This window comes from Oryzias latipes, chromosome 14 (genome assembly GCF_053564925.1).
Source record: "Oryzias latipes strain Hd-rR chromosome 14, Olatipes_Hd-rR_3.1".
Classification (NCBI taxonomy): Eukaryota; Metazoa; Chordata; class Actinopteri; order Beloniformes; family Adrianichthyidae; genus Oryzias; species Oryzias latipes.
The window spans coordinates 14,117,119-14,143,026 of NC_136250.1; the positions used below are offsets into that span (position 1 = coordinate 14,117,119).

Consider the following 25,908-nt stretch of genomic DNA (forward strand, 5'->3'; position numbering starts at 1 on the left):
CTGCCCTCTGGTGGAAGACATGCAGCACAGACGCTGCATCTCATGGAAAGCAGAAAGCGTTTTTCCAGTCTTCTCGTTGACATTGTGTCGTTCCAAAATTAATAACAGTAATAATCTGTACGTGTTGCACGCACTACAAAGTTTTAAAACTAAAAAAAAAAGCTGCATTAATTGAGCCTTTAGGATCTCAGGTGAAGATACTTTTTGGCACTTTTGGAGTTTATACTGCCTAAAAGTGGAATGACTTCACTGAGGACAAAGGCTAGCTGGGCCGATGTTTATTTAGGGCTCAGTTTCCTTTGGAGTCCATCGCCCCTAGAGGAGGATTTCAGGATCACTCTCACGTTGTGACACACGTCGACACAAATGTGCATTCATTCCTATGGAAAAATAAACTGGAAATGCATTAATGTGAATTATTGTGAGTTTTGAGTGGGGTAATCCACATCCAAATGTTAAATTTTTCATGATCTTCTACTCTTAAAATTTGTTCAAACTCATCTTAAATATTTTTCCAAAGGGCCAATAGAGATGAACTTTCCAACTTTTTCTAGTGTTGTTGTTATGTTTTTATGGTGAAAAACTAGGTGCATCTTGTTTTTATTAGTCTAAATACACCACTCTCAAAGACAGTTGAGTCAGATTCATGATTTTCTGCTGACATGCTTTAAGCTGCTATAGTTGAAATTTTGTTTAACTAATTTTTGCAACTTATTCCTCCTCTTTTCTCTTTTACATCTCTCCTATTTTCACAGAAAGGCTTCAGGTAATTTTTTTGCTGTTTGCCCATGAAGTCAAGTTGTTCAATTGTCATGTAAAGCATTACATCTGGAGACACAGGATAATGATTCAGAGATGTATTTTTTTATTTGCTGTGATGGTCACAAACAGAAAAAGATGTTTGGGCTGCCTTGACAAAACTCCAGCAGTCAAAATTTCCCTATTTCTTTTTCCTGGGGTACCTCAGGGTCTAGTACTGGGCTCCCTTCTTCTTTTCTATACAGAGTACAGCCTTCATTCGACAATATTATCCTATTACTCACACCAGTACAAATCAGTACTTTAATGTACTTAGACCTGTGCTTCACATGCAGTGAGTTAACTGTGATCATTAATTTTTTGTATGTCAAATCTTAAGAGATGCTGTCAAACAAAGTGCATTTGTAGTACAGTGTCCCCCACTGTCATTTCAGTCCACCATGGTAAAAGTCACCAACCAAATGCCTCAATAAAAGCTTGCTTTCAGTGGTATGGGTGTGGACTTCCAACAAGTTCACTCCTGATTGGTGAAAACACTCTTTGGAGTTTTTGTACTTGGTATTGGTTTCTGTAAGTGTCCTGCACTTGCCAAGCTTTTATGTCCTTGTTTTTGCAACTTGCCTTTGAGGATGGTGACTGTGAAATCAAGGATAACAAAAAAATGTTCAGCTCCTTTAATCTTTAGCTTCACTGCATGTATCAGTTGTTAAATCATGCATTAATCACTTTTTATCAGTACAAGTTTTTTCCCCCTGGTCACTGACAGGCATAGGCTGCTTTACAGGAGCATGTAATATTGCACAGATGCAGGGGGCCCTTAAGTTGCAGCACTAAGCTTTTCACATTCCTCCTGCTGACCATGGCTATAAACTCAGGTTGAGAGCAACAGCAAGTCTTTTCCTTGGCTTTCACTGCAAAGTTCTCCAACAAAGCCACATGCTGGAGCTGTTTTTTTTTCTTGTGCTGCTTTTTGTTCTCTCTGCTCCTTAAATGTACAGTTAACTGCAGTAATTGGCCTGACTATCTGGAAACCTGTTTCCAGACAAACGAACCAGGAGTTAAAGAGGGAAAAACCGAGCACAAGACATCAAGAGGCACCCTGCCATTGCTATATCCCACCTTTAGCTGCAGCTCCCATGCAGAGACACAAGCAGAGATGAAATGTTCAATAAAACAGGAAGCACATGTTCTTTCCCACATCTGTTTTTCATGCTGAGGCAGGATATGAACTGTAAAACACTAAGAGAAACCAGAGTGAGTAACCCTTTCTCTACAGCTCCCAAAATCTGCTCATTCAGTTTGAAACATTTTTAAATTTCATTGACAAACTATACCCCCCGTTTTTTTGTGTGAGTAGGTCACAGGAATTTACAGGAAAAGTGGGCGTGGTAGTTGTTGTTGCCCCCTCCCACTTTTTCTTGTTAAGACAGTGAGGAAAAAATGATTTCTGACGACTTCGGGCCGGGCACAGCAGGCTTCACAGAAATGCCAGACAAGCAGGCTTGGTGGAAAAGTCAGCAGAAGAAATGCAGCAGAGTCAGCTGATGGACAAAGATCGACCATCAAGTTCCTGAAGAAAATAATCAGCCAAAGTGAGATGATGTGGACAACTGTTCTCCTGCTGCTTCTGCCTCTTCTGTCTTCCACAGTATGTAGATCTATTTCCGTCTTTTACAACTTTATTATAACATGACACAGCTTAAAGCCCGACAGTTTATTTACCTGTCAGAGGACTAAGCTGCATTTAATCTGCATGACTCAAGATAAATATGATTAAAATGTATTCATTTAGATTTAGTTTTATCAGTTTTACAGATTCTATTAAATGTTTAGTAAGATTATTTTAAAGAAATTGTATCTTCACTCACACACTAAAAACACTTGAGTCATTTCTTCAACCCAATTCTTGGGTTTTCCAAGTTGGGATATATTTTTGGGTTACTTTTTGGATCAACACCAGTTTTTTGGGTTATGGTGGTTTTAATTTATATTTTTTCCTGAGTTTTTCCCCCCCTTAGTTAAAGTAACCAAGAAAAAAGTTATTTTTAACCCTGAAGTTGGGTCAAAACAACCCAACCTGGGTTATTTTTAACTATTTAGTTTTTAGTTTGTAGATTTAGTTTTAGTGAGGGTTTTTATAAAATGATAGCATTGAAACAGCATTCAGATTACTTCAAATACATACATTCTCTGCTGAGAGTCTTGCTTCTTTAACTTTTTTACCAAAGTAAAATTACATTAACTAATCCTGTTATTTGTTGTGTCAATAAATACAGTTTCTGAACAAGTAAAAACTATTGAACAAGGAAAAAAATGTTATAAATTGGTCTTCAGATATCATTGAAGGCCCTCATGGTTATAGTTAACTCAGCTGGCTATAAATTTAGCTCTGCCTGTAAATTTGTCTCTCTTTATTGGTTGCTTTTCGTCCCCAGAACAAGACAAAACATGATCACTTGAACCAATCAGAAATTCTACCTGAGGACTTCTCTGACATCCCTGTCAAAACCCAGAAACCACCTGCAGAGGGCAAAGGTCAGGACACCTGCTCCATCCCATGTGATATCACTCTCAGACTGCTCCGAGATGAAAAACATTCCCTCTGTGGTAAAGTCTTTCTTTTGTTTTTACTGAATTATTGATGATCTAATAAGTACCTCTTGAAATTATAGATGAAATTCAGCTGGAATTTAGTGGATAGAGATGGGAGGAGGTCACACACAGGTCCCAAGTTTTATCCTTTAAGTCTCAGTTGTAATTTTTTGTTGATAGATTACGTCACAAAATGACTTGAGGTCAATTTATTAGAAGAATATATATATATATAGCAACCTAAGTTTTTTCAAAAAATACTCCAGCACACAAAGCAATAAAATAATAATAACAAATACAATAAAACCAAATATTTTGAAATTATAGATAAAAGCAAACGCAATTGTAAAAAGTTAATAGAATTCTGAAACTTAAACAAATTTAAAAGCCAGTGGAAAGGTAAGTTTTCAGTGAAGATTTTAAAACTGCAATAATTAAAGCAGCTATATTTTGTGGAGAAAGAGCAATCTATAGTTCATAGTTTTTGCAACATCTGGAAAAGACTGGATTTCAATGTTGGTGGAAAAACCTGCTGAAGTAACCATAGAAAAGGGCCTCAAGGTGGCAGATTCCAGTTTACATTATCTGGATTTATTTGAAGCCAAAAGGTAAAGAATTAGGTATAAGCAGTTCATGTTTGTGTTCAGGTTAAGCTGTCAATACATACTCATTTAGTGACTTAAATAGAAGAACACTTTTATCCTGTACATTTGTGGTTATTATCATTTGTGGAGGCCAAATACTAAGAGCATGTCGATAGGAGTTCTTTTAATCATGTGGTCAATAACAAGCTCCTCATGGAAACAAAAACGGTTCTGAGATTTATGTTTAGTTTTGATGTTTAAAATTACTTTAGAGTTGGCTAATGCACAATAGTCATGGATGTCCTAGCAGAAGATGCAGAAATACATTAAGAGAAGGCCTTTTATCCATGATGAGGCCCCCGCAACATGAGAACTCAGTGAGAGACTTAGGTGTTAACCTAGACAGTAAACTTACCTTTCAGATCCACATAAATGACATTCCTTCTAGAGCCAATGCTCTTGATGCAATCTTTTTGATCTGGGCGGATGACCAAGTTTGAGCACAAGTCAAATCTTATACAGATCGTTTAGAAAGGGTACAACACAAATTTCTAATGTGGTCATCAACCCTCGTTCAAGCGTGCGCTATTTGTAGTTCCCTGTGCAAGAGTGGAGACAATAGAGAATAGCATGTTTGGACGGCTTCGCAGAGAGATGAACATGTTTTTGAGAAAATTTAGTCATATGGACATTTATAAACTTTCTTTACTTTTTTTAAAAGTTAAATAAAGTGAAATATGTGAAATTGGTGAACTTTCCTTGTGTCTAATACAATTTTTTAAAAAATATTTTCATGTAATAAGAACTTCAATGCGTTTTATTGTATGCTCTATGATGAAATGTGTGTGAATGCTTGTGTGGTTTTGCGATGCAAGTCTTAAATTTATTAAGACTTGAGGCTAAATACAAATAATAGTTTCATTTAGAAAATTCATTGAATCATATCAACAGAAAAATCTTCTCACTCATAGAAGCCCTTACTTTTTACCTTTGTGTGTTTGAAGGCCAGTTGCAGCAGTCACTGTTGGCCTTTGGTCGTAGCACCCGGAAGCTGATGAGGGATGTGATGGAGGAGCAGCAGAGAGCCCTGGACGTCCTCAGTAATCAAGTGAAAAAAGTTTTTCCTTTGTTAGAAACACAGTTTGGGTGTTGTGGATTGGTTGTCTGCTTCAACAGTAGTGTTACGTTTCTAGGTCAGTGAACTGATGATGAAGATGCAGGCACTCAGCGCTGATGTCCAGAGAAGCAACACTGAGATGTTTTCAATGAAACCTGTGCAATCCCATGGTAAAACACACAGACACACGAGCACACACACTAAAAGACAAACGTTAACGCTTTACAAACATAACTGTTTGGCTTGCAGATAATGAATGTTCTTTATCATTATAAATAGACGGCAAAAAATGTTGTGTTTAAAACAATACCTAATACAAGCTGAGATGCAGGTTGATCATGACATATACTATTAAAATAAGTTGGCATATTGCATAAACCAAGCCCCATTGTTACAACTTAAAGACCCACTCCAATGAAAATCTGTGTTTTGAACATGTTCTTGTGGCATTTTTTCTGATTATGGAGGACATATATAAAGAAAATTACGATTAAAATGACATTTTTGAGTATTTCTTTATTCAAATCATTGTTATTTAGGAGCTGATGAAAAAAATGTCATTAAAAAAAGCTTGTAGCTGTGACATACAAGTTACAATCAAAGGGGTACAAGCTTTCTGCTCTGCTCCATTCTGATGCATCCACTTGTACACACATAAGACCATATACGTCTTTCTTTTCCTCGTCCGAGCTGGCGTCTGTTTCAAAGCTGTATGGCTTGATAGCTCCAATATTGTTTGCTATTTTTGTTGCATTGTTAATGTTATGTTGGGCATGTAAGGGTCTGCAGGCCAGCAGGAGAGCATGTAAACAAATGAGTGATGGAAAAAGAAGGCAGGCTCACTCCGCCCCAACAGTCGCTCAGAAGAAACGATGTCCTAGAAAACAACACAAGTTTTTTTTTAATTTTTGCTGAAAATGGCCACATCATAATTAAAAGACCACTGCTTTTAAAATAGATTGGAAGATGACTGGAGTGGGACTTTAAATATTAGCTTTGGAAACTGATGACTTGAACAGGTGCAGCGTGGGAGTTATGACAAGAGCAATAAGGGAATATTTGGTACCAACATACATTTGCTTTAGGACGGGACTGCAGTGAGATTAAGGACAACCTCATGTCAGCCGTTCCAAAGATCCCCAGTGGGATTTACATTATCCACCCAGAGAACACAGAGTCTTCATTCGAGGTACTTGATTTTTTCTGTTAGTTATTCATGCAGTCTAACTTGCTAGTGGTTACTACTAAAACAAACTGTGCTGCAGGTGTTCTGTGAGATGGACTACATGGGAGGAGGATGGACAGTGATGCAAAAGAGGATTGATGGTTTAACTGACTTCAGAAGACCCTGGGCTGATTATGTTGATGGCTTTGGACACCTTGCAGGTTAAAAATCATGGCACATCTTCAACTATGAGACTCTTCTCTCTTACGACAAAGAATTTTTGAGATGTTAGGAACTTCAGGGTACAATATAGGAGAAAATTACTTGTTCAGACACATTGGCCACTTGCAGTCATGCTATTCTTCATCCAGTCCTACTGGCAGGTATGGACTTATGGTGCTTTAAAAATGTAATTTTTCTTGGATTTTATTCCTGCTTTTTTGACATTTCCCACAGTGAAAGGTTAAGTTGTATTTTCAAAGGCCCTACTTTGTTCTGCATTGTCTTGCATTTAGAGTTGTGTTTTGTCTCACTATTTAAGAACACATAAGGCTGTGGTTTCAACCTTGCCAACGAGGGCTGGAGTGCAGATTAACAGTGAGAGTAAAAAGTATTTGTTCCCTTGCTAATTTAGTTGGTTTGCCCCTTTAATAAAGACATGATCATTCTATACTTTTACTGGTAAGTGTATTCTAACATGGAGAGACAGAATATCAAAATGAAAATCCAGAAAATATCTTTAAATAATTTATATTAATGTATTTGTATTTCACTGAGGGAAATGAGTATTTGATCCCTCTATACAAAAGCACTTAATACTTGGTGGCAAAGCCTTTGTTTGTCCGAGCAGACCCGCAAAGACATAAGCGACAGCTCAGAACAAGAAGATAGGTTTGATAGAATACCGGAGGATTTTGTAGCTACACTTTTTTCTTGTATCTCTAAAATAAATTTATTAATGTTAATACAAAACAAAAGGGCTCCAGTGCACTTTTTATTACGAGGCAAAAAGAGCAGGTGCTCAAGCACCGTTAGGGCCATGTGAGTTCACGTTCCTTTTGCAAGACTACCTTTGAGTTCTAGGTTTCCAGCCTCTAACTTTAAAGCTGGATTCTTAAGTCATTGAAATATGACTCAAACCAAAGCTTGTGATGGCGTCTAGTAGCCTTTATGAAAAAAACATATCATGGAAATGTGACTTTAGAGATTGCTCAATACCAGATACGTCTGTCTGTTGAAACTTTTCTCTTGCAGGAGAACATTGGTTGGGTCTGAGGAAGGTGTATCACATCTTAAACCAGAAAGATGCTCGATTCCAGCTTCACATTGCCCTTGTATCCCATGATGATGTCACTTCTTATGCCTCCTATGATGACTTCCGCCTTGATAACGAAACAAATTTCTTCAGAATACACCTGGGAAGATATGGAGGCAGTGCCGGTATGGTTTAAATATTCTAGATTTAATAAAATTCTGTCTCTTGCAGAAACCCTTGATGATGAACACTTAATTTCAAATTTTTTGTTACAGGGGATGCGTTCCGGGGCTATGACCAGGACCAGAACCAGGACACAGCTCCGTTTAGTGCTCTAGATATGGACAATGATGGTTGTAACCCCTCTTGCACCATTGGAAACAAAATTGTGGAAAGCTGCAGCATTAAGCAGAACTATACGGGCTGGTGGTTCAATCAGTGCGGCCTGGCAAACCTCAATGGCTCCCCCTGGGATTCAGATCAAAATCTAGAGTGGCACATCTTTTGGGACACTTGGAGGCACAATGGAGTCCCTCACACTATCAGATCGGTTACAATGAAGGTCAGAAGGATTGCAACCAATAACTGATAACTGTCATGCTTCGTTTACTTGTGTTGTGCGTTTAGCATTTGGTGTTTACATTGGACTATTGCTACCCGATAGTAGCGCATGTACCTGCAGTTGGAAAAGGTGTCGTACGAAAGTTGAAGCGGTGTAAATCTCGTGAATCTTACTGCAGGCTTTTTCTTTCACAGCTCTAATCCTATATATGAAAGATCACTCCTCTGTGATCAATTTTCAAACTGTTTGCAATTCCATGAATGAAAAGGGAAAGAGACGCCATCCATATGTCACTACTAAATCCGACTCCCTGATTGATCAAAGTTCAACTGGTTTAACATTTAACCCACGTTCAATGGCCGCGCATTTTGTTCCCATAGAGCCCAAAATAGGACTTAAAAACCTGAATCGCTAAATGTGAGGGTGAGAGTTTTGAGCGCGGAAGCCCAAAAATATGCATATTCATGTGTTAGCCTAAACTTTTCATTGGAAGTGGTTTCTTGAATGTGCATTGTTGAAAGTGGTGTGACGAAGGGTTAGAGCTTCAAAGTCCCGCATGCAAACAACCAAAATGATTTGTCAGATATAATAGCAAATTAAAAAAACATGTCCTTTTTTGGGAGATCCTGTTTGTACTTCTTTTTTTACACAAATCAAGGCAAACAAAAGCCTACTAACATAAAAGAAGATTTTTTTTACAAGTTCTATATAGGACCAGGATAAATGCCATATTCATGACTGGTAGATTGTTACAATCACATTCCAGGCTTTTTAATGATGATGAAGATGTAAACAGTTATGAATTTTGCTTTACCATAAGTCCTTTGATGTTTATTTTTTATTCTCATTTCTAAAAAAAATTTATAACAAGCAAACATCCAAGTTATGTAACATAATCTTCTGATCCTGAAGTCGGACAACATTTTTTTAAAACCGTAAAAGATCAAACAAAGGAGAACATTTTATATTTCTCAGATAGAAAAATCTGCTGTAACAACAATCTCATTTTATCTTTGCTCCCATCACAAAGCTACAGGCTACATATCAAAAATGGGAAAATTTGATAAAATAACATTTTCTGCATCACAAACACCTTTGAGTAAAAACATCAGAGCTGACCAGCCCCAGCAGGTGGTGCTATAAAACAGGATTTTGAGTGTTAGCTCATCGTGCATACTGACAACTGCAGGACTAAAACTAAGAAATCTCTTCAAAATTCATCTGAACTGACACAACACAACATAAGAAGCCTTTGTGGAATCATAGTTTATCTCTGTGAAATATCTGTGTAGAATAGTTGGTCTTGAGTGGTAAGAAAGCACAAATAAACCAATGATGGGAATGAACTTTTAATGACTGAAAAAGGCCTCCTTTTGTATATTTTTTTGTGTAACCCTTGTCTATCTTATATGACCCCACCCTTACACTGACATATTCTCCCTACCATGACAAAGGTGGATAAAGGTGGAAAGAGTTCATGTAATCCATGGACACCAGTGAAGATCACAAATCATTGAAGAAAAAAGCTTCAGAGCACTGTCTAGTGGGTCTAGATGACCCAACTCCCAATGTTAAAGTGCCTAGGATAGCACAAGGGATATCTTAAAGACCCTGATGAAAACTGTGTTTTTGGTGTTTTTAACATGTACTTGTGGCCTTTTTCTGATGATAGAGGACATAAACGGACTATACTAAAAACATATTTTATTCAAATCATGGTGAATCAAAAGCAGACGAAAAAATGGTGGGCCACATGCTTCCTGCTCCACTCCATTCTGGTGCATTCGCTTGTCTAGATCCATGTATCACTTCCTTTTCCTCCTCGGAGCTGGCATCTGGCTCAAAACCGTACTGCTGGATTGCTCCAATATTACTCACCATTTTTCAATGCATCGGTAATGTCAGGTTGGGGTTGTCAGGGGCTCTAAGCTATGGGAGAGTGTGCAAATGGAGAGCTCATGGGGAAGGAAGGGGAAGGGGGGGGGTGTTGCCATCAAACTCCTTGACCAACAGGAGGACAGGACTCTGACTTTAGCCCCCCACCCCTACTATTTTTTTCTAACTGCAAAGTGTTCCTTTCCAAAATAGTGTTAGATTTTCATCAAACGTGGTGCTGACCCTTCCTCTACATTATTATCTCATGAAACATTTCCCTTAATTCTAAGGGGAAGCTTCAGTTACAGTTATTTTGGTCAAGGGTAAATATTTCAGTGCTGCAAGGAGGTGTAGGGGTTAGCAGTCTTGCCTCACAGCGTGGAGGTCTTGGTTCTATTTTTTGGGCATTCTGGTTTCCTCCAACAGTCCAAAAACATGCTTCATAGATCAAATGGTGAATCTAAATTGTCCATAGGTATGACTGTGAGTTTGCCTGTGTCAGTGGTGCCCTGTGATGGACTGACACATGTCCAGAGTGCACTTCCCCTTCATCCTCCAGTGGTTGGGATAGGCTCCAGCAACCCCATGATCCCAAAAGGGATTCAGTGGATTTGGAAAATTGATGTATGGTGAAAATTAATTCAGCTCACATAGACCTGGGAGATCAGGTTTCTAACTATTTAGAGTTAATCTGATTACTTTTCACAGTAATTGGTTGCAACAAGTTGTTTTCTTCTTCCTCTTTAGAGCCATTTAAAGCCTAAATGATGCAATCCAGTAAAAAATACCCAGAAATTTTTATTTAGGGTCCGTCTATGCTCCCTACACTTCTCATCTGACTTTAGAATTGTTTGTCAACAGTCTTTGTTTCAATGACTCAATTTAAAAATACAAACAATAATCTTATGTAGGCTGTTTTTACAAATCAAATCATTTTTATGTTAGTACACAGAGACAGAAACAAAAGGTAGAAAGAGACACCATTCCAATGTTGCATCATGAATTCTGTGATTCTAGTCCAATAAGCGTTTGACATCCTAGTGGTAACTAATATCCCGAATTGGAATAGAGTGAACAATGAGGTGCATCCTGAGATTGAGTTCATAGCTTGAAGAAACCAACAGTCAAACATTAGTAAAAAAAAAACAAATATATTTTTTGTGGCTGTGGAATTTGTCTCTCACCTTCCTATTTATTAGTGTTCGCCAACAGATACAAGTTTTACTGATAAATGTCAGGATGTCAGGTGATAATTCTACGTTATCAGCCATCGTTATCAAGCATGGTTTGTCTGGGTCCCTGTGTGGTCTACTTTGTGCAAGTCGCTGGGTCAATAAATGCTCTGGCACATGCACATGCACATGCACATGTGGGGGGGGGGGGGGGGACTTTTGCAGATGCATGCAAGTTCACAATCTCCAATTCAAGTGTATATGCTTCTTCTGACAGTGTTTATGTAAAGATTATGAGTCTGCTCTGCTCTGAGGAAGTAGTCTTAACAAAAACTCCTTTTGGTGACATTTTTCAGTGTTTAGCTCCCTTATCCTGGCCATTCTGGTGAATTGTATTCCTATTAAAATGTTCAAAGTAGCTAATCTTCAGCATTTAAGCCCATAAAAGGCAACGTTCCCTTCTGCAAACCTACAACTGAATGTCTTCTTTCTTTGTTTTCCTTCTTTGTATGATGTATTATAACATGTTTTGCATTTGTTAAAATGAGGTGTCAAAAAATAAGTTACTAAAGTTCGAGACAACGAGGAAAAACACAATAAAATTAAATTTATTCCTTATAAACAATGGGAGCTATTAATTAATTCTACATGCCTTTGAACACATCCGCCAGTGTTCCCACACTGTTTGGGAATCTGTGGAAAGTGGAAGCACACAGGAAGCAAAGTCTTCTGGGAATTTAAACCCAGAGGAATCTCATCTGCAGTTCCTTAGCCATCAGTCATAGTAAAACATACTGAATAAAAAAAACACACCAGGCAATAAAACTGTTGATGCTGCTAGTGCTGCTTCAAAAGCAGCAGGAGCGCTTTATTGAACAACCATCATTTTGATATAACATTACATTTTTGTTTTTCAGCTAAATAAATAAAAAACTATATTTTGCTGCTGTTTGATGGATGAACTGTAAGAACAAAAGACAGGCTAAATAATAAACAGTTATAGTACCAGCCCCCTCAACTGCACTTGGTCTTTTGGGGTCCCTTTACAATCAGTAAAATCTTATGCCCAACGTAAATAAGACCACAGTGGGACCCAGAAAGACACATTCTTTCTCAAGGACAGTGTAAACAGAGGGGGAGGGCGACAGAGGGAAGAAGAAGACATGCCATAGCCACTTGACAACTCCTTCACGAAGCAGGAACACAGCATTTGACTACCTTTAGGATGAACCACAGACTGCTGGCAGCTAAGCGCAACAGCCGACCCGGTGACACCAGCAGTCCCGGCAACAGGAGCCGGGACAACCTGTTTATGTATGATGATCTTGGGGAGGAATATTGTTGTCCTGGACGATATCTTGGGTGAGTTTTCAGAGGCTTTTCTATGTATTGCATCCACTATGCAGAAGAGCAAAAGGTTGGTTTACATTTTTAATTAAAGTTCTGCTTATTCTTCTAATCCAATGCCAATTAATGAAGGTTTTGACCAAATTTTGTACATTTCTATGAAACAAAAATTTGCATGAAACAGTCAGGAAAAGAAACGATGTCCTGTTAGTGGTAGAATACCAGACATACAGTGCCTGTTAGGCATTTGGCTTTTCTTTTGAATTAAAAATATTATAAAACAACATCGAGTAGTTTAACCTTGACTTGACGATAATTTGCATTGGGCTGACAAATTACATATAAATATACATGCAGGGTTCACAAATCTGAAAAGTTTTCCATGAAACTGCAAATTTATTTCCTTGATTTGTCTATTTTCTAAATCTCTTCTTACTGTCTGTGTTTCTGTAAAAAGAAAAGACAAAGCCTGAGGAAAAATCCATTTACAGGACAGTGAGCAATAGGTATTTTAATAATGTTCATATTTTATTTTGTTTAACTGGAGAAATTTGGATAATTTTCTCCAATTTTCTGACAGTGCAACAAAAGTAAAGATATATCTGTCTGTCTGTGTCTGTCTGGTGAACCAATCAGAAGAGACTGAGGATCAAAGGTCAAAAGACCTTTTCAAAAAAACGTTCTGTTGAAATGATGGACAAATGTTGTCATCCAGTCAGCGATGTCCCCTAGTACCTACCTTTTCCGGTTTCCGTATGAAAGATGAAAACATTTCGGAAAACAAAAGTAATTTACAGAAATTGGAAAACACAATGTTAGAAAAACTAAACACGTTGAGAAACTAGAAAAAGTAGGTACTTTGGGTAATTGATGACGTTTGACCATCAGTTTAACTGAACGCTGTTTGTCAGGAAGCAATATCATCATCCCTGATTGAATGATGATGATATCCTCCTCACACACATTAATGTGTGCTCTCATTATTGTCAGTTGTTTTAATTAGTTTAAATAGTTACATACTGAGAATAAGTGTTTCTGTACCCGACCCTGCAGCAACCACAGCAGCTTGGAAAAGCAGCTTGCGGCTCGTCTCAGCACTGTTAAAAGACGCCAGGCTCTGAGAGGTCCCGCCTACATGTTCTGTGCTCCCTCTGTCAGTCTGACAGAGGTCGAGCAGCGCTTCCTGGAAGCAGCTGAATATGGCAACATACCAGAGGTACGCCGGATGCTGCACCACGTACCCAACCTGAATGTCAATGCGGTGGACTACATGGGCCAAAATGCATTGCAGCTGGCTGTGGCCAATGAGCATTTGGAGGTGACAGAGCTGCTGTTGGGGAGGGCAGATTTGTCCAGAGTGGGAGATGCTCTTCTTTTAGCCATCAGTAAGACATACATTTACACACACACATTCATATAAATAAACATCACTTAGCAATATACAGCAAAAATCTGATGCAAAAACTATTTTTAAAGGGGAAACTTTAGAATATGAGGTTGAAAAAATATGAAACTTCATATTTTACATGTCAGAGTTTGGAAATAACTTGTTAAGATCCACTCAGATGAAAATGGTATTTTTTGGTGTTTTTGACATGTTCTTGTAGCATTCTTCTGATGATGGAGGACATATATAAAGAAAATTAAATTTGAATTTCTGAGTATTTCTTAATTCAAGTTGTTGCAATTCTGGGCCAAACAACAAAATCTGTTACATGTGTGTTTTACATGTCTAATATAGCCTGCACTAAATGAACATGAGTAAACTCTTTGTGTTATAGGTAAAGGCTATGTCCGCATCACTGAAGCATTGCTCGGTCACCCTTCATTTAGAGATTCCCGACGTCTGACAGCCAGCCCCGCTCAAGCGGACATGTTGGATGATTTCTATGCTTACGATGAAGATGGGACGAGGTAAGACAGCTCAGTGACAAAAACATTAGTAAAGGTTTGATAAGTTTAAAAAATAACAAAATGAATTTGTGTAATGAGTGTCAAGCAAGTCCGAGTGTCTATATCAGCCCACTATGGCCAACCATTGTGTGTAATAGGCCAGTTTCTTCAACATTTAAGCAAATATTTTTTTACCCTTAGGGCTTACCGTACCGAACCTGATTTAAAAGGATTCAGTCTGGTTTAGCCTTCTTTTTAAACAGACAATACATCAGTGACACCTCAGTTACAACAAAATACCTTTCTTTCACATTTGTTATCACTCAATAAATATATACAGTATGTTGAGATTTAAATTATGAATTAAATTCATTATGAATTAAAACATTTCTGAAAACAGATAATTAAAATCATTTAGGTATAGGCTGACTGTAAACAGGCAGCATCCTGTGATCAACAAGATAAAAAATACAGTGACAGATGAAAATAAAATAAATTAAGTTATGGGGAGAAATAAATAAAGGGATATTTGAAATATATATGTATTAAATAATTGCATTTAAAGTAAGTTTGGGTTTAGTGAACTTTACTGAGTCTATGTACAACCAAATAGATTTACTCAGATATATTTATGCAGGAATAAACTTTTCTGAAAAAAAAAGTTATTTAAACTTCATATATATCTTAATTTTAAACAACATTTTAAAATTAATTGCATATCATTTTAAATGCAGTGTTCTCTACCTGGGTACTGAACAGTGCAGGTGAAGTTTTCCAGATTGCAAGATCATCAAATGTGTAAATATGTGTACAAACAAATGAGTAAAAAAGAATTAATGGCAAATCCGTTTACATTTTAGTTTCTTAAAGGTCAGTCCACTGAGGTTTTCTACATCAAAATGACACAAGCAAAACAGAACATTCTACCACACTATGCAAAAATAAAGTGTTTCCACACATAGGACTGTAATGATGGTTGAACATTTTTTTCTGTCATCCCTTTATTTAAATTTGAAATAATTTTTTAATGGCATAGGTCGATTCAATTCGATTCTGCTTCAGACAGATCAATCTGGTTGGATCATAGGAATAGAAATCTATTTATCAATTCGTCGTTACAGCCCTAGTTTCAGCCTGGTTCTTTAAACAACAGAACTCTTTGTGTTCTTCAAAACTGTTTCGGATTCATATGCTTTGTAAATAACAAAACTTCATGATTACCTCCCATACAGGTTTTCACATGACGTGACTCCGGTAATCCTTGCAGCGCACTGCCAAGAATACGAGATCGTTCACACCCTTCTGAGCAAAGGGGCCCGCATCGATCCTCCTCATGACTACTTCTGCAGCTGCAACTCCTGCAACTATCAGCAGCAGTATGACTCCTTCAGCCACTCGCGCTCAAGGATCAACGCCTACAGAGGACTTGCTAGTCCTGCATACCTTTCCCTGTCCAACGAGGACCCAGTGCTGGCAGCTCTGGAGCTCAGCAATGAGCTGGCCATGCTCGCGGACATCGAGAAAGAGTTTAAGGTCAATAACAAAATGATCACCAATATTTACCATTCAACTGCAGCCTGGAGGCAGATGAACTAATCACACAGTTACCAACATTGCTGCTCTCATAGTGGGACTTTCTGTATAAGGGCATTTAAATGTAGACTTTTTGGGGTCACAGACACATTAATACCCCAATCTTTTAGATTAGTCATGCCGGTTTCCTCTTAGTTTAGAGGCAATTTCACATCCCAAAAAACAGATTTCGTTTGTGTGTAGTCACTGTCACTTCTTTTAAAACCGATTGGACCAAATCAAGTTTTCTTTAACACGTCTCTGCTGTGTATTTCTTTTTGTCCAGAATGACTACAGTCAGCTGTCCAGCCAGTGTAAGGACTACGTGGTGGGCCTTCTGGATCTGTGTCGCAGCACAGAGGAGGTGGAGGCCATTCTGAACGGAGAAACATCCTCTGAGCACAGCTACGACGACGTAGGCCGGCCCCCCCTCACCAGGCTGAAATTAGCCATTAAATATGAGCTCAAGAAGGTCAGTGCACTCTCAAACAGGCAGTTAGAGGCAAAAAGAGCCACAGAGTATGTCAGTATCAAACAGCCTTTGCGAATCCTCCTTTTTTCTTTCACAGCTCTATTCCGATATATAAAAGGCTTGTCATGTAATTCAGGCCTGGCACAAAACACAATCATTATTTTCCTCTTCATGATCAATTTTCAAGCAGTTGGGACGCACGTGAATTGAAAGAGATGCCATCCACACGCCACTACCAAATCCAAGCCCCTGATTGTTCAAAGTTCAACCTGGTTAAACTGTCAATACACGTTCAATGGCTGTGCGTTTTGTACATAGAGCCTCTTAAAAATGTACTGTACCTTTGAGTTTTGAATGCAGAAGCCCGAAACGCGCATGTAGACCTTTCATTGGAAGTGGCTACTTGAGCGCGCATCTCCGTAGGCAGTGTGAATGTAGCTAAAGATATTTTCACGCCTCCGAGATCAATCAAGTCCACACCTTTTCCGCCAACATTCACTACAGACCAGTCTAAGAATGTGATGCTAGTGTTTTTGGTGGCCTCTCACATTGCCTGTCTTTAAATCTTGCCTTTTAACTCCAAACATGAGTCTTTCTTTTTCTGCTTTTTGTGTTGTAAAGCTTTTTTAAGCCCTCTAATTTAAACTTACATTATCTCACTAGGCCTCTCTAAGTTTTTGATCAATACAAGTCAGTTTAATCTAACTTAATGGTGGGTTTAACTAATGTTCTTGCAAAGAAATGGGATCAAATTACAAAACACAGATATGAAAGTGATGAATATTACTCATGTTTATCAACCATTCAAGAGTCAGTAGGCAAAACAGGGAGAATGGATTCATTCTTCCATCAGTTCAGTTCAGGAGTTCTACGACGGAGTTTTAGGGCCACGGTGAGGAAAAAAAATTCTGGCCAACGTGACGAGATTAAAGTCGTCATGTCGACTTTAATCTCGTCATGACGAGAAAAAACTCGACACAAAGTTTCGAGAAAAAACTCGTCGTGTCGAGATAAAAGTCGAAATAAAGTTTCGAGATTAAAGTCGCAATGTTGCGCGAGAGCAGTGAAGCTGAGTCTTTCAGGAATATTCAGTGTTATGGCTATTGTTAGAGAGCTAGTGGCTTTGTACTTCAGAGTTTACGACAGAGTTTAATGGCCACCAAAAAAAAGTAATTTTATTAGGAGATAAAAACTCGTAAATTTACGGGAAAAAGTTCATTGATTAACAAGGAGAAAACACCGAAGTTGTCTGTTTATCGGAGCCTAGCTTGAAGATGAAATATGTGGAGCCTTTTGTGAAGCTTTATTTCAGGATTATAGGTTTAAAACAAAGAGATTTTGAGCCTTTTGGCGACTCAAAATGAAATTATTTTCCCTGTAGCCGTCTTTCCGGGGTTCGGTGTCAGTAAAGCGGAGTTTCATCTGTAAAATAAGGAGCTCAGAGACACGATTGGGTGTAGAGGATCGCTGCAGCCTTTATTCTCCTTTTCATTCACATAACCTGAAGTTCATCTGTCACATTACGTCATGAACCTGTCATCCGATCACCCATGCGGAAGTAAACAGTGTCACATACGCCCCCTCCTGCAGATGAAGCGACCCGTTTGATCATTAAAAAACAAAGATGAATGAAAATAGTCTGTTATATTAGCATTACAACGTTGATAAAGGCAAAAAGTGCTTCTCCTCCTCAGACAGAAGCATCACACAAACATAGAGATCTGGTCTCTGGTGGAGGAAGAAAGGATTCAAGCAAACAGCTGCAGGGACACCCGATCATGGCTTCATCGGGCTGCAGTGATCCTGCAAACCAACCATCAATAAATAAAACTTTAATAACTTGTGAATCAATCAAATGAGCCTCCAGACATTTGGAACGTTATCAATTAACATTCAGCTCACCTGTTCAACAAAGTTTAGTCGGTCTGCTCTGCTGCTGCACGGCGATCACCTGCTGCTCTGCGTGCTGCTCACTTCCACAATAATCTCGTAAATTTACGAGTTTTTTTCTCTCGCGCGCAACATTGCGACTTTAATCTCGAAACTTTATTTCGACTTTTATCTCGACAGGACGAGTTTTTTCTCGAAACTTTGTGTCGAGTTTTTTCTCGTCATGACGAGATTAAAGTCGACATGACGACTTTAATCTCGTCATGTTGGGCAGAATTTTTTTTCCTCACCGTGGCCCTAAAACTCCGTCGTAGGAGTTCAGTTGTGTTAGCTCCAGTCTATTTAGGTCAACTCTTCATATTTGTCACAGTTTGGAAGCAGACTATTTACTGAAAGGCTCCCCCCCCCCCCCCCCCCCCCACTGTGTGTATTTTCCAGTTTGTGGCTCATCCTAACTGCCAGCAGCAGCTGCTGAGCATCTGGTATGAGAACATACCTGGTCTGAGACAACAAACCACAGGTGTAAAACTGCTGGTTGTGTTGGCGGTGGCTATTGGACTGCCGGTTCTGGCTGTAGCTTACTGGATCACTCCAAGCAGCAGAGTATGTCAAACTTTTCATTCATGGTAACTCTTTACTCTTGAATCTATAGAGGGATAATTTTTCTCACATTATTTCCATAGGTTGGTAAAGTGATGCGCAGCCCCTTCATGAAGTTTGTGGCCCATGCATCCTCTTTCACAATTTTTCTGGGACTTCTCATTCTGAATGCTGCAGACCGTTTTGCAGGAACCACCTTGCTGCCCAACATGACTCACCATCAACAACCCGGGGCTTCACAAATGAAGTTGGACCCACAGCTTCTCCACCGCACCATCACTACACCTTTCACCTGGATGGAAATCCTCATCATCTCATGGGTCACAGGCAGGATAATCAGAAAGAAAACAAACAAAAATCACAAAAACTCCAAAAAAAAGGTATTTTTATCCTTCTGTAGGCATGATCTGGGCTGAAGTGAAAGAGATCTGGAGCCAGGGACCAGGGGAGTACCTGGTTGAACCATGGAACTTTCTGGACTTTGGGATGTTGGCGATTTTTCTTGCGTCCTTCAGCTGTCGGTTCTCTGCCATGAAACACGCTGACATGGCCCAGACCTATGTGTACAAACACAACAAAACTCTGCTCCAACTGCCCCCAGAAATCCATTACTTCACTCAGGGTGAGTAAATTCCCACCTGCCAAAACTTACAGCATTCTCCATTCTTCATATACTGCAATGCAAAGCTTCAGAAAGTCTCGCAAAAGAGATTCTAATTATAAGAAACCTGAATAAACACATGGTTCATATATTTTTAGACATAAAGAACATAAAGATTTTATGTTGGAAGTTCAGAAATAACCTGGCAAAGGACTTAATCAGCGCACAAGTGCTTGCTTTTGGTGTTTTATTTTGATTTCACTTTAACCTTTGTGCCATCTTAGATGACCCCACCCTTACATTGATGTGTTATTCCTACCACGACAAAGGTGGATAAAGGTGGAAAGATTTCATGTAATCCATGGACAGTAGTGAGGTTCACAAATCATTGAAGAAAAAGTCTGTGGGTCTAGATGACCCAACTCCCAATGGTAAAGTGCCTAGGAAAGCACAAGGGTTACACTTTGATAGATGAAAAAACAAAACATGAATGCACTTGAACTTTTAACATTCAGCCTATTTCAAGCAAGGGTTAGTTTCTCCTGCTGTGCCTCAAAAAGCAACTTTAGGTTAGTGCAACACTGTAAATTTGACTGTGAAAATTCAAATTTCTGACATGCAGTCATTGATTTTGACAGAACTGAATCATATCTTCAAAGGGTGGATCAAACCAGGTTAAAGGAAAATGGTCAAATTTTACTCATATTAAGAGCAAAAACAAATTTAATAAAGAGAGCGTGTTGTAATTTGCAAAGAGGTGCAATTCACGGTGAAATAGCAAACTGCATCAATAAATAGCGTCTAAATGAATTTACCAATGTTTTCTGTTTTGCAGCAAGAATTTACTGGCTGCCGTCTGATCCTCAGCTCGTTTCAGAGGGCCTTTACGCAGTGGCCGTGGTGCTGAGCTTCTCTCGGATCGCTTACATCCTCCCTGCCAATGAAAGCTTTGGTCCACTCCAGATTTCTTTGGGGAGAACGGTGAAAGACATCTTCAAGTTTATGGTCATCTTTCTACTGGTCTTCTTAGCCTTCATGATCGGCATGTTCAACCTGTACTCATATTACCTTGGAGCCAAACAGAACGACGCTTTCACCACGTAAGTTAACAATGGTGACAACTAATCTCTTCACACATTAGCGTTTTCTGCACAGATTTTATAGGGTTCACTCACACCAGTGGTGTTTAGTTCAGACTAAAGCTCTTTCCTTTCAACTTGGATGCACATTTTTGCATGGATTAAAGGTCATTTGAACTCTGGTGAGGAGCAAACAAGCAAATCCTGATCTATAAGGAAGACGATTCACTTGCAAGTGAACTCTGGAGAGGTTCACTACAGTGTAAGTACAAATAGGCTAAACAACACATAAAGCAGTGGTAATAAACCAAAATAAAAGACATAAAGAGAAAAAGCTCAAGAAGTGCCATTAAAAAAAAAAGTTGCAAAATGTCCAGTGGGAAGATATAGTTAACCCTCTAGCTTTAGCTAAAGCTCCGGCGTTATCTTTCTTTCAATTACTGTTAGTCTTCAACCATGTATGCAATTAACGTAATTCCAGCGGATTCTGGAGTAGAGAAAAGAAGTCTTGCACTGATATGAAATACTGCACAGTAGTGAAGTGTTTAAACAATCAAAGTAAATCAGCTGATTTTGTCATTGAGAAAAGCAGGTTAGCAACACTTAAGGCTAGTAATGTGTTGTGTATCGGTGCTAAGCTGATAAGAAAATCAGCTTTTCTACATGTCAGAATCAGCTGATTCAGACTGATCACGAAAAAGGCCGAAGCGTTATGGTATATCGAAGAGTGTGTGTTATTTAAGTGTCACTGGCAGCATCTCCTTTGTAAAAGGGTTAAAAGACAGATGTTATTGGTACACGATTACCATTATCTACTACACAGGCTTTCTTCTTCTTAAAGCTCTCTGTCAGTGGTTCTCTTTTGGCAAATACTGCCACCAAATGTGCAGCTGTTGCATAGTTGGCTGTTAACCCTTCAATGCTGGAGCTGTCCCCGCCCGCCATAAATAACCCTTGTGCTATCTTAGATGACCCCACCCTTCCATTGACATGTTCTCCCTACCATGACAAAGGTGGATAAAGGTGGAAAGATTTCATGGAATCCATGGACACCAGTGAAGATCACAAATCATTGAAGAAAAAAGGTTCCGCGCACTATCTAGTGGGTCTAGATGACCCAACTCCCAATTTTAAAGTGCCTAGGATAGCACAAGGGATAACACACGCTTTTTGAACTACTGTAACTCATCAGCTGTCTGCTTCAGAATACATTGGAATTGTATTCATTGCAAATGGTTGAAGAGCTACAGTAAATGCAGAAAGGCCAACACTGGAGCTCTGTTGTTAAAGGGTTAAGAGTGCAATGTGGAAGCAGACCAAACAAGAGTGTAAACATTTTCAGCAATCCCCATCTAATTGAATTCAAGTCTTCTGGATTTTTTTAGTCCAAAAGTACCTGCACAGAGTGAACACATCAGACTGGACCAAGCAAACTAAAGGGAGGAAAAAAATGGTTTTAAGGTGAACAAAGAAAAACAAAATTGGTCAGAAATGAAAAATAAAAAAACATACATGGATTACATACTTGTAATGAACTACTCCAAAAGCAGGATTAAAGCCTCTGACCTGGGTGTGCAGTAATATGCAGATTTTGGTTTACTGTGTTCAGCATTACAGTTGTGTTTCCAGTGTTTCTTATTCTTCTTAAAAAACAATTTCCACATGTCTTTTTTCCCCTTTGTGCCTGCAGCCTGGAAGAGAGCTTTAAGACGCTGTTCTGGGCCATATTTGGATTGTCTGAGGTCAAGTCTGTTGTCATCAACAATGGGCACAAGTTCATAGAGAACATTGGCTATGTTCTGTATGGGGTTTACAATGTTACCATGGTGATTGTGTTGCTCAACATGCTCATTGCCATGATTAACAGCTCCTTCCAGGAAATTGAGGTATGTCAGAGAAACCTTTAATCATCCCTTGGATACAATTTTTCTTAGCCTCTAATTCATTTCGGATAAAGCAACAAAATCAAACTACCCTTGTTGTTACAGAATTAATTATAATTATTATTATTATAACATTATTATGGACAAAAATGCTAAGAAACCATGCAAAAACTACAAAAAGTCCACAAACATCTATTTTTTAAGCAAAACTTTGAACAAAATGGCAAGAGTTCTGTAAACGTGTTAAGTCCTAACTGTTGAGCCACCACTTTAGGAATAATTTAAAGATAGTTTTTATTTTCATTTTTTGTAAACAGGCTATCATCATTTTAATTAGTGTAAAATAATTTTGATCCAATATTGTTCCCAGTTCAAAGCCGTTTGTTCATACTCATTTGTCTGGAGTCAATTTCAAATATTTTAACAGATGTTCCACATTAGATTTACTGCACACCTCAGAATTTTCTTCCTATTATTGGATTATTGATCCATCTTCATCTGAAACATGTTAGCACTTAAAAATAAAAGCCTGCATCCCTTCTTTCTGTAGGATGATGCTGATGTTGAGTGGAAGTTTGCTAGGGCAAAGCTCTGGTTCTCTTATTTTGAAGAGGGACGGACACTCCCGGTTCCCTTTAATCTGGTTCCAAGTCCAAAGACCGTACTGGGCCTTTCCATGGCGCTGAAGTCCCAGCTCCTGCAGTTAAAAGAAAAATGCAATGCCAGCAAAACTGAAATACAACTCACTCAGGTAAACACAATTACACAATCTACACAGGAACAGAAATGTCTCAGTTACTGTTTAAGTTACTGATTTTACCATCCTTTTAAGTTTGATCTCTTTTTTTTATTGTTTTCTTGATAGTTCTGAGAAAAAAAAGTTTTGAATTTTTTTTAACACCTGAGTTTATTTACAATCCTAATTTAATTTCCTAAACATTTCAAGTGATTTCTTCATTTTTCAGCCATTTTTTTTACTACAGAGTAGCTTATCTTAAATGTAAAAAAAGTTTCTTTGTTCTTTTAAATAATTTTTGCTAAATCATTTTCAATTATAAATATCTTTTGCTATAATCATTTTATATTAAAGTTGGGATTTTTTCTAACACTCAGAATGAAAGGACTATAAATGCAGAGGTTTAGAGCGCCTCTCTGTGGTTCAGTTGTTTCTCACAAGTTGAGAGTCACACCTAAAAACAGCAAAACTTCCCAACTGTCAAATCGTCATCTGATTATATTTTATTTGAACCAATCAGGTTGGAGACAGAAAACATTCTGGGTTTGGAGGTTCGACCAGTCCTACAAGATACCAAGTATGTGTGCCAGTGCAGCTGTCTGATCATAAACTGGGATGAACTGCTCCTTTTTGCAACTGATTGTGCAATACACTGGCAGTATTTCCTTTCCCATCATCACTGTGTTTTTGTTCTTGTTGTTTCCTTCACTTGCAGAAGACCATGAAGCGCCTGATCAAGCGCTACATCATAAAAGCCCAAGCAGACAGAGAGAGTGACGAGATCACTGAGGGTAAAGCCAACCTGAAGTTTTTTAGCTTTTAAAGCTTTTAAAGCTTTTTAAGCTTTTAAAGTCCCACTACAGTCATTTTTGATCTATTTTAAGTTTTTTCAGTGGTCTGTTAATTATGATTATGTCGTTTTTAGCCTAAATCCAAAAACTTGTATCGTTTTCTTGGTCATAGTTTCTGCAGAGCTGCACTAGTTCAGTAAAAATTCACCTCTAAGTTGTGGGAGTGAATGTTGATGTGGAGTAAGCCTACCCCTACTTCCCGTCATCCATCTGTTTACACTATCTCCCACTAGCTTACAGCCCCTCACACCCCCAAACCTAGAATTATCAGTGCAGTAAAAATGGCGAGCAATATTGGAGCACTTCAGCTGTACAAGTTCTTAGTCGGGTGCCAGTTCAGAGGAAGAAATCAAAGACGTTCATGGATCTAGATGTCTTCAGGCAGATGCATGGATTGCATTTTTTTTGTCTGCTCCTGATTCAAAACATTTTGAACAAAGAAATACTCAAAATGCAATTTTAAGCTTCATTTTCTTAATATATGCCCCGCATCATTAGAAAAATGCTACAAGAATATGTTGAAAACACAAAAAACAAAAATTTATTCGGAGTGGGTCTTTGGAGATTTCAAGTTTGTTGATCTGGACTGCAGATAGACTATTTATCCCCTGAAGTCCTCTTTTTTTCTGACTTTGCTTTTTTTTTTAGAGCAGAACTCTGTTTTAACCCTTATGCTATCCTAGGCACTTTAACATTGGTAGTTGGGTCATCTAGACCCACTAGACAGTGCTCTGATGCTTTTTTCTTCAATGATTTGTGATCTTCACTGGTGTCCATGGATTACATGAGCTCTTTCCACCTTTATCCACCTTTGTCATGGTAGGGAGAACACGTCAATGTAAGGATGGGGTCATCTAAGATAGCACAAGGGTTAGCCCATTGACTGGGCCCTCTTCTTACTCTTGCTTTTACCACAATTGGATGCTTCGATTACATACCATCTGCTTTTTTTTTGTTTCAGGTGAACTGAAAGAGATCAAGCAAGATATCTCCAGTCTGAGATATGAGCTGCTGGAGGAGAAATCCCAGAACTCTGAGACGCTCGATGGACTGTTGAGGAGGCTGGGAGACATGAGTTCATCGTCCTTGTAGCAGCTCATGCTAAGTCAGCTTTCAAGATGGATGTTGTGCATTTTAACCCATCGGTACAGATCGGTGGATTGTAAAAAAGAGCAAAGGCATTGAGCAGCTTCATTTTTTGTGTTCTACAATCGCACTGTAAGAGTCCAGCCTTTCTGTGCATAGTCACAATTGTTTAAAAGCCTGTTGTGACGACTTGAAAATAAATGTGAGTCATGATCCTGGCTGTTCTGAAAGTATGTAAGTAAAAAACCAAAAGAAAAACCTTTAAAACAACGACATTCTGTCTGGAGGTTGAAAAGATATAACACAACTTTTACTTTTGTGACAAGTGTCCTTTTCTGTGCCTGTTGCTTGTTTTTATTTAAGTTATTTTCTTTTCCATCTCTGTTTTAAAGACCCACTCTGATTATCTTTGGACCTATTTTAAAAGTGTTCCCAGTGGTGATTTAATTGTGATTATGTCGTCTTTATTGAAAAAGTAAAAACGTAATTTTCTAGGACATAGTTTCTGTAGAGCGGCAGTAGTTCATTAGTCCCCCCTTCCCAATTGTAGAGCTTATGGCCTGCCCAGTGTATATTCTACATCACAAATACAATTCTTTTCCCAACATTTCTTTGTTTGCTCCTGATTTACAATTTGAATAATGAAAGACTTACTTTTTTATATATGTACTATATATATATATATATATATATATCCTACAAGAACAATACACCAAAAACAGGATTTTCATCGGTGTGGGTCTTTACTTAGTCTCAAGTGGCTGCAGGGTCAGAACGTCTCCATGTCTCTTTTTCGCCTATTTTACTAAAGACTTAT

General features: G+C 38.5%; 2 protein-coding genes and 1 long non-coding RNA gene across 3 annotated transcripts; 2 read left to right on the forward strand and 1 right to left on the reverse strand.

Annotated features, from left to right (window-relative positions):
- The first annotated feature begins 2,187 nt into the window (after window positions 1–2,187).
- Window positions 2,188–9,387, forward strand: angptl5 (angiopoietin-like 5). The gene is made up of 8 exons (XM_004076446.5): window positions 2,188–2,407; window positions 3,195–3,366; window positions 4,940–5,043; window positions 5,129–5,222; window positions 6,138–6,241; window positions 6,318–6,438; window positions 7,472–7,657; window positions 7,748–9,387. Exons 1-8 carry the CDS (start codon window positions 2,357–2,359, stop codon window positions 8,059–8,061), a joined length of 1,146 nt encoding a protein of 381 aa, XP_004076494.1. The 5' UTR covers window positions 2,188–2,356; the 3' UTR covers window positions 8,062–9,387.
- A 2,806-nt stretch (window positions 9,388–12,193) lies between these two features.
- trpc6a (transient receptor potential cation channel, subfamily C, member 6a) lies at window positions 12,194–25,698 on the forward strand. Its single transcript, XM_004076383.5, has 14 exons — window positions 12,194–12,443; window positions 13,482–13,813; window positions 14,210–14,342; window positions 15,554–15,854; window positions 16,180–16,365; window positions 18,694–18,858; window positions 18,939–19,182; window positions 19,256–19,477; window positions 20,292–20,556; window positions 22,226–22,421; window positions 22,969–23,169; window positions 23,675–23,731; window positions 23,870–23,945; window positions 24,967–25,698. Exons 1-14 carry the CDS (start codon window positions 12,307–12,309, stop codon window positions 25,095–25,097), a joined length of 2,646 nt encoding a protein of 881 aa, XP_004076431.2. The 5' UTR covers window positions 12,194–12,306; the 3' UTR covers window positions 25,098–25,698.
- LOC144983608 (uncharacterized) lies at window positions 17,930–18,405 on the reverse strand. The gene is made up of 2 exons (XR_013647334.1): window positions 18,268–18,405; window positions 17,930–18,168 (listed from the first exon to the last, which is right to left on the reverse strand). It is a non-coding gene; the product is annotated as an uncharacterized LOC144983608 (long non-coding RNA).
- Window positions 25,699–25,908: the final 210 nt, after the last annotated feature.